This window comes from Falco peregrinus, chromosome 7, assembly GCF_023634155.1.
Source record: "Falco peregrinus isolate bFalPer1 chromosome 7, bFalPer1.pri, whole genome shotgun sequence".
NCBI lineage: Eukaryota > Metazoa > Chordata > Aves > Falconiformes > Falconidae > Falco > Falco peregrinus.
This window is the reverse complement of record NC_073727.1, coordinates 888,921-909,569: the sequence shown is the minus strand read 5'-3', so window position 1 is coordinate 909,569 and position 20,649 is coordinate 888,921. Positions and strand designations below refer to the sequence as shown.

General features: G+C 53.6%; 1 protein-coding gene across 3 annotated transcripts in view; it reads left to right on the top strand.

Moving 5' to 3' along the window:
• SLC8A1 (solute carrier family 8 member A1) overlaps nt 1–20,649 on the top strand; it is a 116,391-nt gene that overhangs the window by 93,602 nt on the left and 2,140 nt on the right. Inside the window, exons 3-7 of one of the 3 annotated variants that reach the window (XM_055810771.1) lie at nt 6,269–6,375; nt 9,827–9,844; nt 11,589–11,719; nt 12,877–12,976; nt 18,456–18,731. In XM_055810771.1, coding sequence (XP_055666746.1) covers nt 6,269–6,375; nt 9,827–9,844; nt 11,589–11,719; nt 12,877–12,976; nt 18,456–18,731 — 632 coding nt within the window. Of the gene's footprint in view, nt 1–6,268; nt 6,376–6,716; nt 6,821–9,826; nt 9,845–11,588; nt 11,720–12,876; nt 12,977–18,455; nt 18,732–20,649 lie in introns of all 3 variants that reach the window. The other 2 variants (XM_055810772.1, XM_055810773.1) reach the window with 2 other exon arrangements.

The following is a 20,649-nucleotide window of genomic DNA, read 5'->3' as shown; positions in this document are numbered from 1 at the left end:
GCTGGGCTTGAGATACCTCTGCTCCTGGAGATCTGGCCCTGGCAAGAACTGGTGCCCTGGAGGATGTCCCCTGTCCCCCAGCACATTCTGCCTGCATCTCTCTAGAGCTGATTGCTGATGCCCTGGAAATAGTAAGCTCCCTTGGTGTAGAGGAATTATAGATGACTGTATGAAAAGTTTATTTGTAAAAAGTTTGTGATGATGGGTAAAAACATGAGGTATGAAATGTTAAAAAGAAAAAAAGAGTTCAGGGTCAAGTTGTCTGGACTGTATGAGAAGGTCATTTGTAAAAAGGTTATGATGATTATTAAATACCTAAGGTATGAAATAAAAGAAAAAAAGAAAAGAAAAAAAGAGGGAAAAAAAGGGGGGAATCATGGAGGATTGAAGCTGGGTTAATTAACATCGATAATACAAAGCTGTGAATACTGGCTTCAGGGGCGGTGGGTTGGCTGGTGTGGATAAGGTGCAGCTGTGGCTGGTTCCTGCTAAGTGGTTAAATAGCTCTAAGGGGTATGGAAGAGGAGCAGTCAATGAAGAGAGATTGGGACGAAGTAAAGGGAGGAGAGAGAGCACCCTGGATGAGGAGAATGCGGCAGAGGGACTGGCCTGAAGAGTATGAAGAAACAGCACAAACTGTAGATGGACCTTTGAGACCTTGGGGGGGATTGATGGCCGTGCTGAGGCAGGGCGTGCTAACTACTTATTGATGTTAACTTGGTATGTGATGGTAAAAGACCTTGTTGCAGCTGGCTAGTTTTGAGAGTGTCATGACACCTTGGTACTTGCAATGCTGGTTGCTTGTCCAAGACATGACAGGGTTTGCTGCCATTTCATGTCACTAAGCAGCACCGGGTAGATTGGGAACAGTAGGATTTTTGCAAGTACATTGAGAATGTCCACTGGTGCACCATGACTGCAGATACTCAGGTTTGGAATGAATGCAAAGGTCCATGTAGGCTGTCACCAGTTATTCCTGGTGCCATCTGATCCCACAAGAGGGAAAGGCTAGCAGAGACTGGAGAGCTGAGGGTCCCAGCTCCATATATCTCTGCCCAGTACTGTACCCTTCTTCTCATGTGGCCTTGGTCAAAAAGTACTTGTAAAGAAATACTTCTCTGTGGGTTGCTGTTCTGCTCCTGTCACCCTGTGCTAGACTGGGCTAGCTCGTTACGTATGTACCTGTCCTGGCACATGCATGGGGTTGCTCACAGGGTGCCTTCCCAACTGGCGTTTTTCTCCAAGCATGCGCTCTTTTATTGCCCTGCCTTTGCTGTTATACAAAGCCAGTTTGCTTGCCTGTTGCAGGACAGGGCTGGGTGTCCTCTGTCTAGTGCCAGGTCCCTGCTGGGGTCACTTGCAAGCAGGCAGCTGGGGGCTCTCTCATGCCCTTTCCAGAGATGTGCCCAGAAGACACAGGCTGGCTGGCGTGCTTGTGCCAAGTGCACATCACCCCCTAAGAGGAGCTATCTGCTGTCCATGGCACTGAGCTGGCACTAGCAGTCACATTGCTCTCCCTGCACATGGGATACTGCAAACACCGAAAACTTACCCGAGCTCAAAGTGAAATGGGATAAATCCACAGAGTGTGGCTGAATACACAGAAACCTGGTCTGGCCAGGAAAACCCCTGAAACACAAATACCTGGGGGCTGAGAGAGCATCAGTTGGAAATGCTGTCTATATGCCCATCCTGCTTTTATACCCTGCTACTCCAAGCTGCTCTTGGCAGTCATCAGAGGAAGAGGCTGTGCTGGATGGCCCTGGGGTCCAATTGGGTATAGTAGTTCTTCCCTTGGTGCACCATCTTCAGAGCACCACCAGTCAAGAGGACTTTTCCATGGGCTATCATAACGAAGGGCCACATGGGAATGCTGTTAAAAGACCTGTATGGTTCAAATGAAATAGCACGGTTTGAAATGAAAACTAAATCCTGATGGAGAGCATTGGACTTGGAGCAAGGGCAGATTTGTATGCCATCTTCATGAAGATGCTATCCTTCTCTTCTTGCTGCTGGGTGTCAGCAAGAGAAGAGCTAGAGCTGCAACTCTGCAAGATTTGTTTTACTCTGTGATTTCCGGTACATGGAAATGAGATGAAACTCATTCCCTCAGCAATTGCCTTGGCTACAGACCCAGGGAAGAGCAACTTCTGGTACAGAAATGCAGGCAGTTGGATGCAGCATGGATACCCTCAGCCTTCATGTCAGAGGAGGGCTCTTTAGCTGAGGCAAAATGGACTCAGCAGGAGTGGAAGGAAAACCCCAGCAGCAGCAGAGACTTGCTGCAGACTTCCCCTGTGCTGTCACCGGGGCTCTGTGCGATGGGCAGGGAGGAAGGCAGGAGGTCTACCATGGTTTGGGGCGACACGCAGCCCCATGCACCTAAACCCATCGAGGAGATGCTCCAGAAATTGCTTTTTCCCACCAGCAATGTGACCGAGGGACAAGGCAGGAAAAAAATATTCCAGGTTTTTCAAGGGCTGTGGTGTTGCACGCTTACGGGACTTGGAGTGTTTGGCTTAAATACCCAGCTCCTGGAGACATTAGATTATGGCAGGAACACCACTTTCATCCCCAAATCAGAGCTGATCCCAGAGGATTTGAGGGACAGCTCGGAAACACTGTCTAGATTGACCCCATATTCAAGGTGAAGAAAATGTGTAATGCTTTAGAGGCTGCTTTAATCTCCTGGTTTAATCTTCTGGTTTTACCCTGTCTCGTGGAATTGGGACTCCTGGATTCTGGCCCTGCAGTGACTCAGCAGTGGGGGTTTCAAGGTGCTGTACAGTCTCCCTTTTGTTTTCTCTTTGCACAAGCGCTATCACATCTTGTCTTGAAAGAGCTGCTGAGCCCAGGAGAGAAGACTTTAAATGCAAATTTCAGCACGTTCTCGCACTGCCACTCTTCCTCCTGCTGTGTCCAGCTGGGGAAGCCAAGGGGCAGGCGGAGGTCTGAGCTGCTGCACTCAGCCCCGCATCCCAACTCGTTCCGCCAGCCTTCACGAGCTGTCCTGCCTCTGCTGGGCCCTCCTGCTCTGCCCCGCTCGCACCCTGTATCGTCATGCAAGAAAATCAGCCTGACGCAGCAAGGCGCACCTTCAGGAGAGAGGACTGCGGGTAGCAAGCTTGCAGAGCTGAGTGCTGAATGCAGCAGGAGCACAGGACGGGCGAGCCCCCCGGGAGCAGGGGCTGCCATCCCCTGCCTGCCCGGGCAGCCCCATGCTGCTCACCTCCCCACCGCCCGCTCGCCCCAAACCTCTGCCAGGGGGGGGTGCAGTGAGAAGCAGAGACCAGGTCAGAGGGTCCACGAGAGCAGGCTGTCATCGGTGCACGTCCTAGATCACTGACCAAAGCAGTCCTTACCCTAACGCAGGACAAATCGTGCAGTTGCCTGATCCTCCTCCTCCATGATCAGACGCTGCAGCGTGGCTGCACACGTGCTGGAGCCTGTGGAGGGGCTTTGTGCAGGCGAAAGGCAGTGGGTGGGGGCCAGGCACGCTCCAGGAATAGCCTGTGTTGTTTTCAGATACTCACTGTTCCTCAAACAGATGTGATCTCAGACACCATTAGGAGAAAATCCTTTTTCCTGGGACTGCCGTCTCATCCCAGAGACAAATCTGCCTCAGCAATTCTTGCTGATTGGAGATTGATTGGGAGAGCGGACTCGCCGTTTGTTCCTCCCACCCTTTCCCCCAACAGCCTGGTGCAGCAGGAGCAGCGGCGGTGCACGTGTCTGCCTGACGCAGAGCACTTGCTCGCACCCTGGAAAGATCACTTGGCAAACTGCGTGATAGCAGCAGCCGCTGGCAGCGGCACTTGAAGCCCCGGAGCCACGTTATTCAGGGAAGTCAGGTCAATGTTGGGTCTGAGCATCAGGAACAGCTTTTAATTGGCACCCAGGTTTCTTTCTGTAAGAGAGAACTGTTTTGTGAGGCTTTGAAGAATGCCGCACACGGCAAGCCAGGACACACCACCCATAGGTAGTTTATGTCTTGATACCTCTGCTGCCCTCAGAACTGATGAAGGCAGCATTTTAAACTGACTTGCCTGAGAAAGGCGCTTTTTTTTTCGTACATGGGGGCAGGGTGCAGTGGACATTTTAATGGGATTTGTCAGGAAAATTATTGATTTTGTTAGTAATGTTTTTGAAATTGTGCCATTCTGTTAATTCTGTCAGGCTGTCTTTGATAGCTTGGCTGAGAGCATTTTTGCATCCTTCATTAGTTTTTTAATATGCGATAATTTCCCCTAACTCATCAATGCAAAACAAGATCAGTTGCGTGCTTGGTAACCATTTTTCCTATGTACAAACCTATTGCAGCAATAATTATAAGCAGAAAAAATTATTACAGATATCAATTATAAAATACAATTACTCTGAGCTGTGCTGCATTGTTACACTCTTCACAGCCATCACTTGCTCTTAAGTAAATGGTTTCATTATAAGCATGAAGGGCAAACTTAATACACTTCTGACTCATAGCAAACAGCACAAGAAATCATCCTGGCTGTTCCTCCAAGTGCTTGGCGGTGTTTGTGCCGAGAATAAAATGTCGACTTTGCTGCCAAATACTTGTCAGCTTAACAGAGGGGCTCTGAGTGGCAGTACAGATGTGCAAAGAGGGGAGAAAGCCAGAAATTACGGCAGCGTGGCCTGAGTTTCGCTCCCCTAGAGTGTGGCTTCCTTCCATGTTTATGGATTTTCAGTGCTGGGACCTGCCAGGAGCAGCAGATCCTCCCTGATCATATATTAGAGCAGCCTGAGGGCTACTCCGGCTTGTGCTGGCTGCCTGTGGGAAGTGCAGAGGAGCCAGGGATGGGACAGGAGGGATTTTTTTGAAGGACAGAACAGCCGGGCTTGGGCAGCGGGAGCATGACTGGGGAGCTTGTTTAAGCGAGAGCATTCACAGGAGGGCAGTGCTGCCAGGCATGGGGAAAAAGCAAACCCCGCCAGGTCGTTGGCTCACAGAGGGCTGCAGTCACTGCACTGCCTTTTTATTTGTTGCTGTTACTGCCTTCTAATTTCTTGTGTGGGACAAGGTCAGAGCCAGGAGGGGGTCCCCTCCCAGCAGCAATGCCATGCGCACATGGCAGTGAGCAGGATGCTCCGGGCTGGGGCTGCCGTATTTCTGCCCCCCACCTTGTCTGTGCAAGGGCTTTGCACTGCAGGGAAGACCACAGTAGCCCCGACTCCATGCACAAGCCTGTTGTACCCCCAGTTTGGCCACCTTCGGGCAAACATCTTTCAGCTGGGTATTTCCAGGCTGCTTATGTGAGTCCCTGAAAAGAGCTGGAAAACTTCCACACACATTTTTTCCCCTGGTAAAGCAATTTTTGTTCTACTGGGTGCCCCAAGGAGCAAATCTCTCTGCTGGTGGCCACAGCGTCCTGCAAGGCTTTCACCCTTTGCAGTGCATGCTTCATGGCTGTGTCCTGAGTGGTTCTGCCTTCAGACCTGCCCTGCTGATGCTGCAGGGGAAAATTCGGGAATCTGGGCCATGTGAGGAAAGAGGCTTGCTGCATGGCTCTCGGACAGGAGAGGGCCAAGTCTTTGGTGCTTGGGGAAAGATATGCTGCTTGCAAAGGAAAAGTAAAAAGTCAGATCTCACTGTCAGTGAAGCTTTCCTTCACCCTGCCCTAACAAGAAAGACAGTCTTTCCCTTATGTTACCTCCACAGAAAAAGTCCCAACTCCAGCATCCCTTTCAAGCTTGTCAGCTGGAGCCTCCAGAGCCCAAACTGAGCCGCTGATCAGGGTGTTGTGCCTGGCGAACAGAGCCTCCTCCGTGCCCAGGGCTGCTCTGGGCAGTGCATCTGCTGCCAGGGGCTTGGTCTGCGCTGCTGCCAGTGCTCGTGCCCCCGGGGCCCTGCGTGGTGTGTGCAGGCTCTCAGGGGGCTATTCCATGCTATTCCGTACCTGGGGATTTTGGAAGGGGACGTGTCTTGCTGACCCTGGGCCGCGGCACCTCTGGGGGAGGCTGGGCCAGGCTGCGTGGTGCTCAGCTGTGGCCACTGGCTGTGCCGGGGAGGATGGAGGATGGCACCCTGCGAGCTGCTGCTGCGCCGACCATGTGGTCCATGCTCAGCTTGAGCCAAGCCCATCTCCTGCCCTTTGCTTGCGGCTGTGCTGCCCCTGTGCTACCAGACCCACTGGTTTCTGCCTGCAGCCCCCTTCTCCTGCCATCTCCACCCTCCTCGTCCTCCCCCTGTCTCCCTTCCTCCCTTTTCCCCCCTTACTCTTGAATCTCTATTTCTTCTTCTCTGTTCCAGCAAAACGATATCAATCAAGGTGATAGATGATGAGGAGTATGAGAAAAACAAGACCTTCTACCTAGAGATCGGGGAGCCCCGGCTGGTGGAGATGAGTGAGAAGAAAGGTGGGGGACGTGCTCCGGGGCTGAGCCCAGCCTGTGTGTCCCTGTCTGGCTCACTCATGCCTGGCACCTGCAACACCGAGCTCACATCCCCGGTGCCTGTGGAAAAGGGCAGGAGCAGGGACATTCCCAGCCCCTCTGAACTCAGCCCCTCCCTGGCCCACCGAGGTCCGACCCCGGCTGGGCAGTGGGGATGCTCCTGCCCTTCTCCGTACGCCCCAGGGGGGATGTGCAGCCGCTTCCCCCCACCCAACCATCTCTGGCACCACGGCACCCGGGCGGACGTGAACTGCATGTGTGTGTGATGCCAATCATGTGTTTGCCTTTGTCTTGTGTTCCCACAGGAAATTCATTACCCTTAGAGTACTTGACCGTGAGGAGTATGAGAAAGAGTGCAGTTTCTTCCTTGTGCTTGGGGACCCGGTGTGGCTACGACGAGGAGTGAAAGGTGTGAGAGTAAAACCAGACCAGCTCTCGAGACGCTGCCGTCCGCTTTCTCTGTGTCTCCCTACTCTCACACTCCTTTCTCCTCGCACTTTGGCTCCCGGCCGTTTTGCCCTCCCTCCTTTGAAGCTTGGCCACTGCACCTTTTTGCTCTGTTTTCTTTCCTCTCTCATTTTGGGAGCACTCCGTCTCACTTTCAAGGGCCCCCTGGGAGCAAGACGCGCTCCCGGGACGGTCTCAGAGCACCCAGGCAGGGGACAATGAGCGTCGCCAGCCCCAGAGAGATTTTGAGAGCGCTGCCCTGCCACGTCGCAGCTACAGCTTCATTTAATCGAGCAGAAAATCCAGTCTCGAGGAGTAAAAAGGCGATGCTGCATCATTTTTATCGAAAGATAAAATAGCCCTCTCTTGAAATAAAATGCATGGCCAGAGCAGTAATTTTAGCTTTTTTATACGGGCACTAGGATCTTAAAATAGCTGAGAATCATGGCACAAGCAGGTAATACCGTAAGATGCAATCAGTCTAGGAGAAATCAGGTTATACTTGAATAAAGTTTCATGGCTCTGCACTGGGTAATAGCTTCTCATAGAAATAATAAAAACAATTTCCTCTTTCCTCACATTTCTAAACTAACTGCAAACCTTCCCAAAAAGACAGAGTTCACTTATTTTTCTGTGCGTATCTTTTTTCTGCTAGGAAATTAAGTGAAAATTAATGGCAACAGCTAATTCTGCACGCTATTGGTGGGCTGAGCAAAAAGCAGGTTTGCAGTTGCTTACGACAATTAGTTGCCCTACAACAGACCCTTACTAAAGCCTTTGTGAAAAAAACTGGTAGAAGCATTTGGTCTGTCTGCCTTGGAGCTGCTTTCTAGTTTCTCAGACATAAGCTCTCCCTTCAGCAGGCGTGGGGTTGCAATGTATTATTTGCTCAGGACAGCAAGGGCCCCCAGCGGTCCCCACTCTGAGTGGGGACACGCTGCTGTTATTCAGTCTAAAACCACATCCAGCAGCGATGCCGCATTCCCCTTCAGCACAGGGGCCATCCAGGTCAGCTGCGTTGCCCCCTCCATTAGATTTCCCGCTGCCTTGTGCGACTAGCCAGCAGAAGCAGGGCCATAAAATCAAGCACACTGGCACGTGTGGCCCAGGCTCTGCGGGTGGGATTTGTATCCCAGAGCGGTGCCAGGATAAAGCTACGTGTAGGCAACTCAAGTTGGCAGCTCTGGCTTTGCCCAGCTTCACAGGCAGCAGGGCCGGCTCAGCCTCACGAGTCTGGCAAGAGCAAACACACTTTCTGGGCCCCAGGTTTGAGAATTGTGGTACCAACTACGCGATCCAGCAGAAATGTTTATTTGAGAATAAAAGGAAAAGGAGAGGAAGTTCCTCATCTTCCTGGTCACAAAGATACCAAGGAAACCTGAGGGAAGCTGAGCTTTGCAAACTCACTGGTTTGCCTTGGAAGGCAAGTCAAGATTTTTAAGGATGCTATTTGCTGATTTGGCCATGCAATGATTTTATATTTTTTTTTCTAACTTCGATTTTGCACTTGGTTTTGTTTGAGAGGCAGTGAGGCGGGGCAAGCTGTGTGCTCGGCACCCTGGAGACGAGAGCGTCTCTGAAATGTCACCCTGAGGCCAGGTAGCCGTGGTGGGGTTTGTGCCTCAGGGGCCAGGGACCCACCAGCGCACTAAGGGAGAGGCTTTTTCTTTTGTTTTGGAGACCTAAAATGTTGAGCAACAAGATCCTTGAGCCAAGCCGTGCCACAGACTTTTCTCTCTCGTTGCATACGCCAGAAGCGCAGCTGCCTGCTGGTGCTGTTGCTCCCCATTAGGCAGCTGGAGGAGGTCAAAGCCAGTAGCCGCTGCGCATGGGGCGTCTTGTGTCCTCCCCCAGGGCAGAACTGCCTCCGAGACCAATGGAAGATCTTGCACATACAATTCAAAGGGGGAAAATGAATTATTGGAGTGTGCCTTCTAATCCCATATCCACCCCATGTTTGCAATAGTTTTTATTTTAAATCCACAATCCCATGAAACTTTTCTGTTCCTTTATTTTTAGTGCCTTTCTCTCAACACTAATGGTATCCTGCAGCTTTACAGATCTGAAATCTCTGCCCTGGGATCTGGAGTCTTTCTGTGGATATCCCTTTTGATTTCATTATTCATTTACTTTTCTTCTTCTGTGTTTGTCTCTGTCTGTCTCCTTCACAGCCCTGTTGTTGAATGAGCTTGGTAAGCGCGCATTCGTTTTTCTTTTCCATTTTTCCAGTTTGTCTGCGTATTTTCAGAAGACAATTGGGTTTGCTTGATTTTTTTCTTTGCTCACAACATTCTCTTTTAGGGTGGTCAGCACTATTTAAGTAAACTCAGGTACTTAATGCCACATCTTTCCTTGGAGTAGAGCCCCAAAGTCACTAACGTTAATGAGTGGTAGCCTGCTTCGGCAAGGAGCATTTTTCGGGAGTGGCGTTCTTACGCCACAGCAAACCCACCAGCCCCCGAGTTAAACATGCACCGTGCAGGTTAACTCATAACCTCCTGCGCTGGCGTGGCAGGAGCAGGATTGCCTGGTGACTTAGGGATGCCTGTGGCTGGACAGGAAAGTTGGCCACTGCTTTTTGAAGAGGCGGTGCAACCTTGGCCTCCGGTCTTGGGGAGATGTAGAGCCCACCACCCAGCCTCTGAATGTCTTGCTGGCCATCCTCAGGACAGGGTGGCCGGGGAGGGCAGCAAAGCCACCCCCATTCCCCTGCACACCCCCAGCCCCAGGACAGGCTCTCACTGGTTTTATCCACTCCACATACATGTAGACCCCGGGGGACGGTGGCGGCAGATGTGGGTTGAAGAGCCTGCACGCAGGGCTGCCCACACTGCCCCTCCGGCACCGGCCCGGCCGCGGGGCAGGGGAGGAGCACCATGTCCCTGCGGGCTGCAGGCTGTCCATGTTGCTGTGCTGATGCTAATCCTTTCTCTCTCTCTCTCTTTTTCTCATTTTTTGTTTCATCTAGGTGGCTTCACCATCACAGGTATGGATTTCTGCTCTTTCCCCCACACCCTGTCCCCCTCTGTCCCTTGTTTCAATGGCCATGTGCTCACCCTGCTCTTTCCTCTTGGTTTCCTCTTTGCTTTTGTTCTGTCTGGAGACAAACTCTGGAAGGGTAAGAAGGCGCTGGGCCGTGGCCTCGCTGCTCTGGCCGCTCACGCTAACACCATGTCTTCTCACAGAGTGCTCTGCCTGCCGTGCACGACTAACCCCACCTCGGGGAGGGTGAGCCGGCGCCCCTGCAGCCACAGGCAGACCCCCTCCATCTCCTGGAGCAGAGGGTGCTTCTCCGCTTGGTCCAGCCTTCCCCTGCCTGCTGCCACACGGGAGGTGCACAGGGCTCTGCACAGCGCGGGGAGCCTGTCCCCCCACCCCAGGCAGCAGCTGGGGTGCCCCAGCACTGCGGGAGGTGCAGGACCCCATGGCAGCTTCAGGCAAGGTGGCCCCTGCCCTTCCCACCAGCGAGACCCGGCAGCAGCGTTTGCCCATCCATCTTTAGCCAGCTGAGCATCCATCACTAGGCTGAGACTGCAGGGGGAGAAGGTCCTGGGTCCCACACGTTGCAGAACAGCCCCTCAAGAGCCCTGGGAACAGTAACTCAGACTAAGGAACCTCTGGCCACCAGGCCAGTCCCTTTGGCCTGCAGGAGCAGAAGGGCTTTCCCACGGTGTGGCACCGCTGTGCCGAGGGGCAGCTGGCGCAGGAGTGACACTAACCCCGTGTGAAGTAGGAGTAGAGTTTACTAACCACACGGGTGTGCAGTCCGTCCTGCTGATCTCCTGCTGATCACTTTGATAGGCAAGCCTGTCTTCAGGAAGGTCCAGGCTAGAGATCATCCTCTTCCTTGCACCGTGGTCACCATCCAAGGTACCCACAGTGTGACGCTCGAGGGCTGTGGTGGTCTAAAGCGGGCTGACCAGGGTGTTCACCTACTGACAGTTTAACTACAGTGAAACCAGCCCTTTTTTTCCCTGATGTCCCTCTGCTCAACCCTGGGGTGGGCTGGAAGGTTGCTCAGTGGGGTTCTGGACAGTGGCAGTGACAAAAGCCACGCTGCCTGGGGTCCCCATGCCCCAAAGGTTGCATAGACGCCAGTGGCGGTGCAGACCTGCTCCGTCGCTCCTGTAGTGCCTCCACTGCCTCCTCCCTCAGGGTCGGGGGCCAGGCCATGCCTGTGGGTGGCTCCTCACACCAGTATGTCCCAGCACTGTTGCCTCCAGCCTCACCATGACAGCAGGAGTTTCAGACTTTCCAGCTGCCAGCCTCCTCCCTGAGTTAAAGCCCTGCTCAGAAGGAGGCAGAGCCCAGGTTTCATACCCATCTCCATGCCGGGGCTGCTGGCAGCTTACTCTGGTTGTAACAGGCTGATGGAAATGTCCTGACCATGCCCTGATGCAGCCCTGGAGAGTTGGGAAATGGAGCAGCCTTAGTGACGATCTGTCTCCTCCCAGCATCCCTGCAGGAGAGGCAGCAGGTACCATGCGATACGCTGTTCCCCAGTCCTGGGGTGAACTGGGCTACTTCTGAGGCTGGACAAGTTGTGGACCTCTTGCCAGCATTTCCCAGCAAAACTACCTTGTCTATTGCTCCATGACCACCTCCTCCTCAGCTACTTCTGTCACTCACACTCCCACCTGGAGGCTTCCTGACCTGCCCCTCTGATGGCAAGCCAGCTTCAGGGAGTGACCAGCCAGGCCTGGCTCACCCATGGGCTCTTTGCTTTGCAGAGGAGAATGAAGAAAAGCAGCCACTGACCAGCAAGGAGGAGGAAGAGCGTCGAATCGCGGAGATGGGGCGCCCAGTCCTGGGGGAGCACACCAAGCTCGAAGTCATCATTGAGGAATCCTATGAGTTCAAGGTACAGTCCACGTCCCCTGCCCCTGTTCCTCTTCCCCTGCAGCTGGGGACTCTCCTTTTGTGTTCGCACATGCTGATGGTGTCACAGCAAAGTGAGGCAGCTCCTGGCATCGCAAGGTCTCAGAGCAGGACCCAGGGACACTTTGAAAGATGGCTGAGCCATGGCATGATGAAAGGGTGGGAGTCAGTCCGGTGAGATGGCGATGGGTTAAAATACACTCTGCATCCTCAGCCTGTCCATCAGCCCACAGCCGTAGTCCTTGGGGGGTGATCCCTGACTTTCTGTCCCACTCACAGACTGTTCGTGGTTACTGTCATACAAGCAAGTCAACGCAGTGAGCCTAAGAGCTGACTGGGTTCCAAAATGCTGCAGGTTGCTTTAAAATATAACCTGGTTCTCACAGTGATGTGCTACACCCAGGTCCTACTTCAGGTGGTCTTGAGTGAGCCCCAAGCCTGGGACCCTCAGTGCAAAGGGCTGATGCCCTAAATGCACGTGATGGTTGTGAATCTGAGCTGCTGTGAATGTCTGTGCCAGACCGAGAGCTGAAAACTGGCTATTTCTTCTCTCTTCCATTTTTCCATAGCCTAAAAAATAACAGACCACCCGTTCTGTGTGGCAGCAGTGGCTGCCTCCCTGCCATGGTTTTGCTGCCTGCTGTCAGCGGGCACCTGAGGCACCACAGCCTGTGCGCAGCCCTCCCCTGCCTGCCCCGCAGCGGCTCCTACCCACTGCTGCTGCAGCACCTTCCCTGCGGGTACTGAGCTGCAGCTCCTGAGCTGCACAGAGAGGTGCACAGAGCCCAGCTCCACCAGCGGGCCTTGGTCAAGCCCCATTTAGTGCTTTGAAGCAGTCTGGTAAAAATTCTTCCCGAGGAGTGGGGAGTAGCAGTAGCTGTGGCACCTCAGCACTATTTGCTGTTAAACCTCCACTGACATGGCTCAAACTCCCATCATGAGCAGGTTTCAAAAGGTCTTTTTGAGTGGCAGTGAGGGAACTGCAAGTACCTACATTTGCTTTCGCTGCTGGGGCTCTTGACATGAGCTTAAAATTCCCTAAGCTTTTTCCAGAAGTGCATGGCTGTAAGCACTAGCGCCAGTGGGTTTTAGCCCAGCACCTCCAGCCCCTAATTCTCTCCTCTGCATCTCCATCCACAGAACACGGTGGACAAGCTCATTAAGAAGACGAACCTGGCCCTGGTGGTTGGCACAAACAGCTGGAGGGAGCAGTTTATTGAGGCTATTACTGTCAGCGCGGGTGAGTTTGGACCACTGCTCCAGGTGAATTATAGTCAGCCTCACTTGTGTCTCGGCTCGGCTGTATCGGTAGCACAGACCGTAGTGGAGCTGCAGGAGGCAAAACAGGTGGCAGAGTTATTTACATCATCTGCATAAGTGAGGCTGTTGCATTCAACCCCTTCACGGGAGCGCCTTGTCTGATGTGTGGGAAACTTCCTGCACTACGTGTGTCTGTAGCACCCGGCAGAGAAACACCCTGGCTGGTACCAGACGGCAGAGGGGAAGGGTCAGGCCAGTGAGATGTGGGAGGCGAATGCCGTGTTCCAACTCAGAGCGGCATAAATTATGCTGGTGCGAAGCAGCAGTGCTCCCCATCCCTGGTGCTCCCTGTACTGCAGTGGCGAGGATGACGCAGTAGTGAGGGTACCAAGCCACCGAGTCCCCCTTTCTGTGAGCCAGAATTTGCCCTTGACCCCCTGCTTGCAGGGACTCCCGCTGGCGTAGCCCACTGTGGCTGGAGGTTACGGCTCAGCAGCCCCATAGCTGCAGCAGCACATGATATCTGTGGTCATTTCAGATCATATCTGATCATCTCTTCCCTCTCTTGATGAATTGCCTTTCACTCAGAAATGCTCTGTTGTACTGTTCTCGCAGGCACCCGTGCCAGGTTTACCAGTATGCCCAGTATAGGATATATTAGTATTCCCCGTTCCCACATCTGTGGGAGGTGAGGGAAAGAAGGTCTCCTCCAGATGTGGTTTTAACAGCTGGAGACACTGTAACTCACCAGCGGGGTGTTACGACCTCACAGCCCAGCCTGGGCTGCGTGTGGGTGCGCGTTAGGGCAACATCAACCAGCTTAGGTTAAATCACTGGGGAAGGCAGGCTGAGCTCCTCTGGCTAATTCTGCATTGAAGTGCATGGGGGAACACTCGCACGCCCTACCTCAAGCTCTGCTGCACAGGGTAACCTCTGCCTAGCACAAAGTAATTAAAAGTGATGGCCGTACCACGTACCCTCCACCTCTGACAATGAGGACAGGACGCTGTACAGCAGCTCTCTCCTCGGATTGTGACCCCTCCCCTTGTAGCATAGTTGGTCCTAGAGCCTCCAGCCAAGAGCCTCCCATTATTTTGGATACAGCATGAACATATCATGCAAGACAGGCCTTGCTGCAGGTTTTGTGGTTAATATGGCTAAACTAATCTGTGCCAGAATCAATTATTTGATTGCATCCCATATTAAAGCAGAGCTAATCACTGGGACTTGGACCCAAGCTCTGCGAGACGTGAGTCTGCGGTTATGTGAAAGCCCCATTGCCACTGTGTCTGGAACATGCAGCCACCGTCAGCACCAGCAGGGTGATTAACAAACATTTAATAAATGTGGCGTATTTCAGTGGACGTGAGCCGTCCCTTGCAGGTGAGGAACAGTAGCTTGTCTCTGGGCTCCAGACCTACTTTTTTTTGCCAGGATTTAGCTTGTTTGGGGTCGAGTTTTTCCCTGCAGCCCACCATGGGGAGCAAGTGAAAGTCACACATTCCCACTTCAGAATGTGACATCCCAGTTGGGAAAAGCAACATTAACACCCCATTTCCCACCCAGTGAGCAAGCGGCACAAGGTTAGCAGGGCAGCGGAGGGGTGGAGCAGCAGGAGGCCAGCTCTGCAGGAGGGCAGCGCAGGTGCAGCGAAGCTGTGCCATGCTGTGCCGTGCCATGCTGTGCCGCCCATGGGGCTGAGCTGGAGCCAGTCGCCCACAGCTGCCTTTGGCATGTGCCCAACAGCCTGTAAAGTTTCTTCCACAGCAAAAACATCCTGGAGTTTGTGAGCCGGTTCCTGAGTGCACCCCTGGGTCACCATCCAACCTCACCCTACATTTCAGGTCACCTTCACAGAATCTGGCCAGTTCTTGGAGAGAGAAATGTTATTGCTGGCTAACAAAATGATAGACAGATCTGGATGAGTGTTTTGATAGTGGCACTCATGTTCATTTTTCAGTCTGTTTTATCATCTCCATGAAGATTTAGATCCATGACTGTCCTGCTGCCATACCTGCTGAAAAATTAGTGTGAGCACAGCACAGTGTATCCTTCCTGTGCCAGCCTTTGTGAAACAAGCAAAAAACCCAGGAGATCGTCAGCTTCCCAGGCTGAAAAACTGTTCCACATCTTCACAACAATGCATGGGAATAGGATATTTATATCTGCCAGAGTAATAACACCGTGCCACTGAATAGCTACTGTTTCTGCCATAGTGAGTTTGAAGCTTTAAAGCCAAGCAACACATAATTTTACAGCAAGTTATCAGAGACACGTCAAGTTTCCCACTGCCTCTCTCTTATGTGTTGGTCTTGAACTCCAAAGGTGCTTTGAAGACAACATGTGCAAAGTTGCAGCCCAACAGAGTACTGAGTAGGACTTTTTCCTGGTTGGTCATGACTCTGTTTAGCCAAATATTGAAGACCTTCAAAGATGATGCCCTTCAGCCAGGTTATGTGTCCCAGGGCTGCACCACCCTTCTGGAGATGTTTCTCCCGATGTGACCACCCAAGCTGCAGTTTGTGGCCATTGCCCCTTGTATCACTTGTCAGCGCAGACGGGATTTTCACTCCATCCTCTCTGTATATGCCCTCCAAGTCACCCTAGGCTGTTGTGTGGTCCCCTCCAGTCTCCTCCCCATTCACCAAGCCAGCTCCTTCCACTTCTCCCTATAGGCAACATCCTCCAGACTCCAGTCATCTCAGTGACCCCAGTGAATCCCCTCCAGCTTCACCGCAGCCCTCGTGTGGGATGCCATATCCCCCCTGCATTAGAGGTTTCCTGCTGCCTTGCTCTCGCTGGCTCCGTCACTGCCCTCCCCCCTGCAGCTGCACCTCTGCTGAGCGCCCCAGGGTGCCCGCAGAGGGCAGGGTTTACATGCACTGGAGCTGGGCCACACCAAGACCAGGTAACCAAATCTCTTGAGGGTGGTCACAATCCAGCTGGTCCTTGGGCCTTTTCCTTTTCTTGTTCTCATGTGCTGATGCACTCTCTGCAGGACTGCAACAAGGAATAGCCAGGGTTTGGCCTCCACTTTCCCAGGAAGGATGCCATGCCTTGACCCCCAGCTGGCTTTTCATCGCCGCCTTTGTGGTGAGGCAGACAGCAATTGCTGTTATGAGCAGTGACAGAGCAGGCAGGTCCCCAGCAGCTTACCCAGGAACTCTGTTGTCATGGCACACAGCCACCGTTTGAACATGGGGTTAATTGATACCCACATATTGGTACACAGCGTACAGCAAGACCACTTCATTCTCCCTGCAGGAGGCTTTATACATGTTGCTATTCAAGCAAACATCAGCATTGTGGAGGAAGATGTGAAAGGAGGAACATTTGCCCTGGCCAGCGGTGGGGCAGATAAAAACAGCATGGTCTCATTCAAAAGCTTATGCCAGGCTGATCAGTACTGTGGCTGCCAGGAGAAGCAGCTTTTCCCAGGCACAGAGCCGTCATCCCCTTGAACCCCGTGTCTATCACGGTGGGACCTTGTCCCCTCACCCACTGTGGTGGGGCAAAGCAGAGGTGCTCTTGGCTACTCTGGGACTTGGCCGCTTTTTTCTGCCATCCCGAGGGGTCCTCCCAGGCAGGACGGCCAGGCTCACTCGTGCCGTCTGACAGGATGGACTGCACATTGCACCCTCCCATTGATAACGAGCTTCCTGCATCAGCTGTGTGGGGAGATCTGGTGGTCCACATCCTTGGATGGAAAAAAAAGCATCAAAGACGATGAGAAATCATCAACCCAAGTGCAAGGGACTTCGTCAGCACAACTCACAATGGCCTTGGAATCCCCATCATCCGTGACTTAGAAGCCCATCCTTGTGGGGACGCTCCCACTGGTTTCAGTGGGAAAGCATCACCTCCCCTTCACGCCCAGGATGGTTCCGGTGTGAGCACGAGCAGTTTCTGACCATGCCACCATTCCGGTGCTGCGCACTGTGCCAGCCTAGGGGAGCTCTGTGTTTGCCACACAGCCCGCCCAGAGGACAGGTTGGCCGGCGGGCTCATGAGATGCCTTGTCAGAGGTGCTGGAGTCAGGCAGGAGGTCACCAGCCCCACAGGGCTCACTGGTGTGGTCAGCCACACACTGGGGGGACTCCCTGGAGGCTGGGTGCCAAGTGGCTTTGGAGAGACAGGTGAGGTGCTGGAGCAGGGAAGGGAGAGAAACCAAGACACCTGCCTGGATCCCCGTGGTCCTGCCAGGACCAACAGGTTGAAGATGTACTGGGCCAGTGCCAGTGTAAAGGGCCCCTTGGGCAGGGGCCAGGACAGTCTGACTGCTGAGCTCTTTCCCCACCACCCAAGGAGAGCTTCAGGGCATGGGCCAGCCGGCATGTGCAGAGGGCAGGGCTGTGCGTGTGTAACCCCCCAGGAGCCTTTGGGGACATGCAGCTGCTGGCACTGAGGGTCCAGGAGCCCCCGGGACACCAGGCAGGACGGGCACAAGGGCTTACATCCCCAGCGCCTCGTCTGTGCTGGAGACCAGGCTCTGGCGGGTGCTGCAGGGCCTGCGGCCGTGAGAAGCAGTGCGCTGTGTGGGGCTGGGTGCTCGGCATCACACCGGGAGAGCCAGGATCCGACCCACACAAGGTGCCTGGTGAGCAGAGATGGGTCCAGGACTGATGGCAGGCTCGTGCTGAGAAAGTGACCCCTGCAAGGCATTAGCAACAAGTGGGAAGTGAAGCACTGAGCTGCCTCAGGGACAGAAAATAGAGACAAAGGAAAGTGCGTTTTTGCTGTGACAAATAGTGCCCCATGGCTGGCTACCTGACAGCTACCTGGAAGGGGTGCAAGTGGGAACAGGCAGCCAGGGCTCGTAGGGAGGTACATGAAAGAGCAGGGAAATGCAACAGGGAAGGGCAGTCAGCAGGGCTGGGCCATGGATGTTTTAGGGAGATACTCTTCATGGCTGATCCTGGTTTGCAGAAGAGGTGAAGTGTCAGAGGTAGCAGCTCAGCAGCCACCAAAACCAGCTGTCTTTCCAGAGCTGGAAGCAACTGCAGGCACTTGTGAAAAGCATCTGAAAAAGACCTTCCTTAGAGGAATTTCCATGAGGCACACGTTGCTCCCGATGGGTTCGCCCGCCCTGATCGGCTCCAGCCAGCCTGAGGCCGATCACGTCCCACACCTTCTGGGGAAAGGGCTCCTGAGCAGGGGCTGAGTCCCAGAAAGCGTCTGGTGGCTGAACTCAGGCACAGGTGCTGGCATGACACTCTGCATTTTCTGAAGTGCAAGTTGGTTTTGGAAGCCAATGCCTTTGGAAAGTCTCTCTGCTGTGGGAAGGGGCCGGGAAAGGCCGTCAAGCCCCACTGATGATTGCCCAGAAAACAGGATATTTGGAAGTCAAGGCCTTTCAGGGCCCAAATCATGACACTGGAGGGGCTGCAGAATGCGCAGGAACTTTGCCCAACCTCCTCCAGGACGGGTGAGCCTAATCAGGCACTGGTGGTTTTCTCTAGGGGAAGACGACGATGACGATGAATGTGGGGAGGAGAAGCTGCCCTCCTGCTTTGACTACGTGATGCACTTTCTGACCGTCTTCTGGAAGGTCCTTTTTGCCTTCGTGCCCCCGACAGACTACTGGAATGGCTGGGCTTGCTTTGTCGTCTCCATCCTCATGATCGGCCTCCTGACAGCTTTCATTGGCGACCTGGCATCCCACTTCGGCTGCACCATTGGCTTGAAGGACTCTGTCACCGCAGTCGTGTTTGTCGCACTGGGGACATCGGTGCCAGGTAAGGACAGCAGCAGGGTTTGTGTAAAGGTCCACCTCTGCCCAGTCTGGGTTTGGGTTTGGGCTGGGAAAGCTGGGTGCCCTGACGCCCTCGGCTGTGCACTGCAGGAACTCCGAGGACAGATTTGAGGGATGTGGAGGGGTTGTTTTTCAGTCTCAGATGGGGCGGGAGGATCAGACCAGGATGTGGATTCAGTCCCCTGGAAATTATTTCAAGGACGTTCCCCTTGCAAAGAGTGTGAAGTTCCTGTTTCTGTGGACAGCCTCCACGGCATCCACTCTCGGAGTAGGAAATTGTCTTTGGTTAAAGTCCTGCGTGTGTCGGCAGTCCTGCACTTTCTTTCTGAGCATCTGCTCCTTTAACCTCGCCTCCCAGGTGAGTGAGGTGCCAGTCCATACTCGGGGCGTGCTGCCCAGCATGGACACCTTTCTGTCAGACCAGGTTCATCCTGGGTTCAGGTGGACCAAGGTGGGGTTGCTGAGCTGAGGAACTGCTTGCAGTGCGACTTGTGAAGCCCCAAGAAAGCCCCAGTCCCACGGATGTTTGGAGACGCGTCTCTGCCCCAGCGGTCACCCAGCCTCAGAAGACAGCAGAGACTGAGGGCTGACCAGGGAGAGAAAAACCCACACGCTTCCATACCTGCATGCCGCTCCGTCCTCCCAGGGACATTGGCTTGCTGCAGCCCAGGCTCCTTTTTGCTGGCTCAGCAAAGGGCCACTCGCAGGGGTGAACCAGTGTGCTGGAGACGGTGGTCCCAGTGCCACAGCTGCTCTGGGAGGTCCCACGTCAGCTTGTGTGAGAGGCCCTGTGCCTTTCACTTACCTTCTTCAACACGCTCTGCTGGCCAGGCACAGCCTGTTTCCTGGACAAGGGGCTGCAGCCCAGCCCAGCCACCCCCTGCATTGATCACACCGTCCCTTGCCACCCCAGACTTCCAGCAATCAGCACTCGGGTGCTCAAAAACCTTGAAATTGCCCTAACGCTATCAAAGCCCAAAAGAGAAGTGAAAGAACCAAAAGGAAGAACAGATTTGGACAAGGAACAGAAGGACCATTTTTTAGACCTCTGGCACTAGAGCTTTTAGGTGTGAGGTTTGCAGGGCTGCCACACACCCTTGACAGCAAAAATCTTCCCTCCTGCTTTTTGTCATCAAAGGGTGGCATTTAAGAAGTTCTTTTTAGGGTGCACTTGGCTGCTCTTGTTTGAATTAGCAGATGCTGCCAGACTGTGCCAGGTTGGCTGGGTGCTGGCTGAGCTCCTCCACACCTGCTTTCTTGGAGACAGGCAGGCATCAGGCAAATGTGCAGCGAAATGAAGACTGGCAGGGGACCTTCTCTGCGCTGAAAGCACCGCTCAAGCTTGCAGAGGTGCCTGTGGCTGTTTCCGCACCGGCTGGCACTGGCAGTGTGTCCAGCTGCGGTCCATCCATCCCTCCTGCCACAGGCAGCTGGATTGCCACAGGTGCATCAGCACTGTCCCACAGCCCCAGTACTGCACCATGACCAAGGCTGAGAACAAGCAACAGTCAGATGCATTTCCGTGGGAGCTTTTCTTTAAAAAACGAAGCAGCCTTTTGATTTCTTTGCTGCAAATGGCCCCTCTCACTATGCTTGTAGGGGCTCAGCCTGCCCTGTTACATGAAGCTGGGTCTCCATACCAGGCTGCACTTCGCCGTCGCACCTTGGAGCCCCGCTGGGAAGAAGCGTAAAGGAAACTCTGTAGAATTAAAAGCCATGAAATGTGACCCCAACTATTTTCTTTTTGCCAGCCGCGCTGTCCTGCCCCTACCCAAGGTGATCTGGGAATGCATGTGTGTTAAGGATTCATCTTGTCATCGTTAGTTGAGAGTGCTCACCTGAACAAGACCCAGCTCACCCTCCCTGCAGATCCAGAGTGGGTTTAGATGTAAAACCAGCAC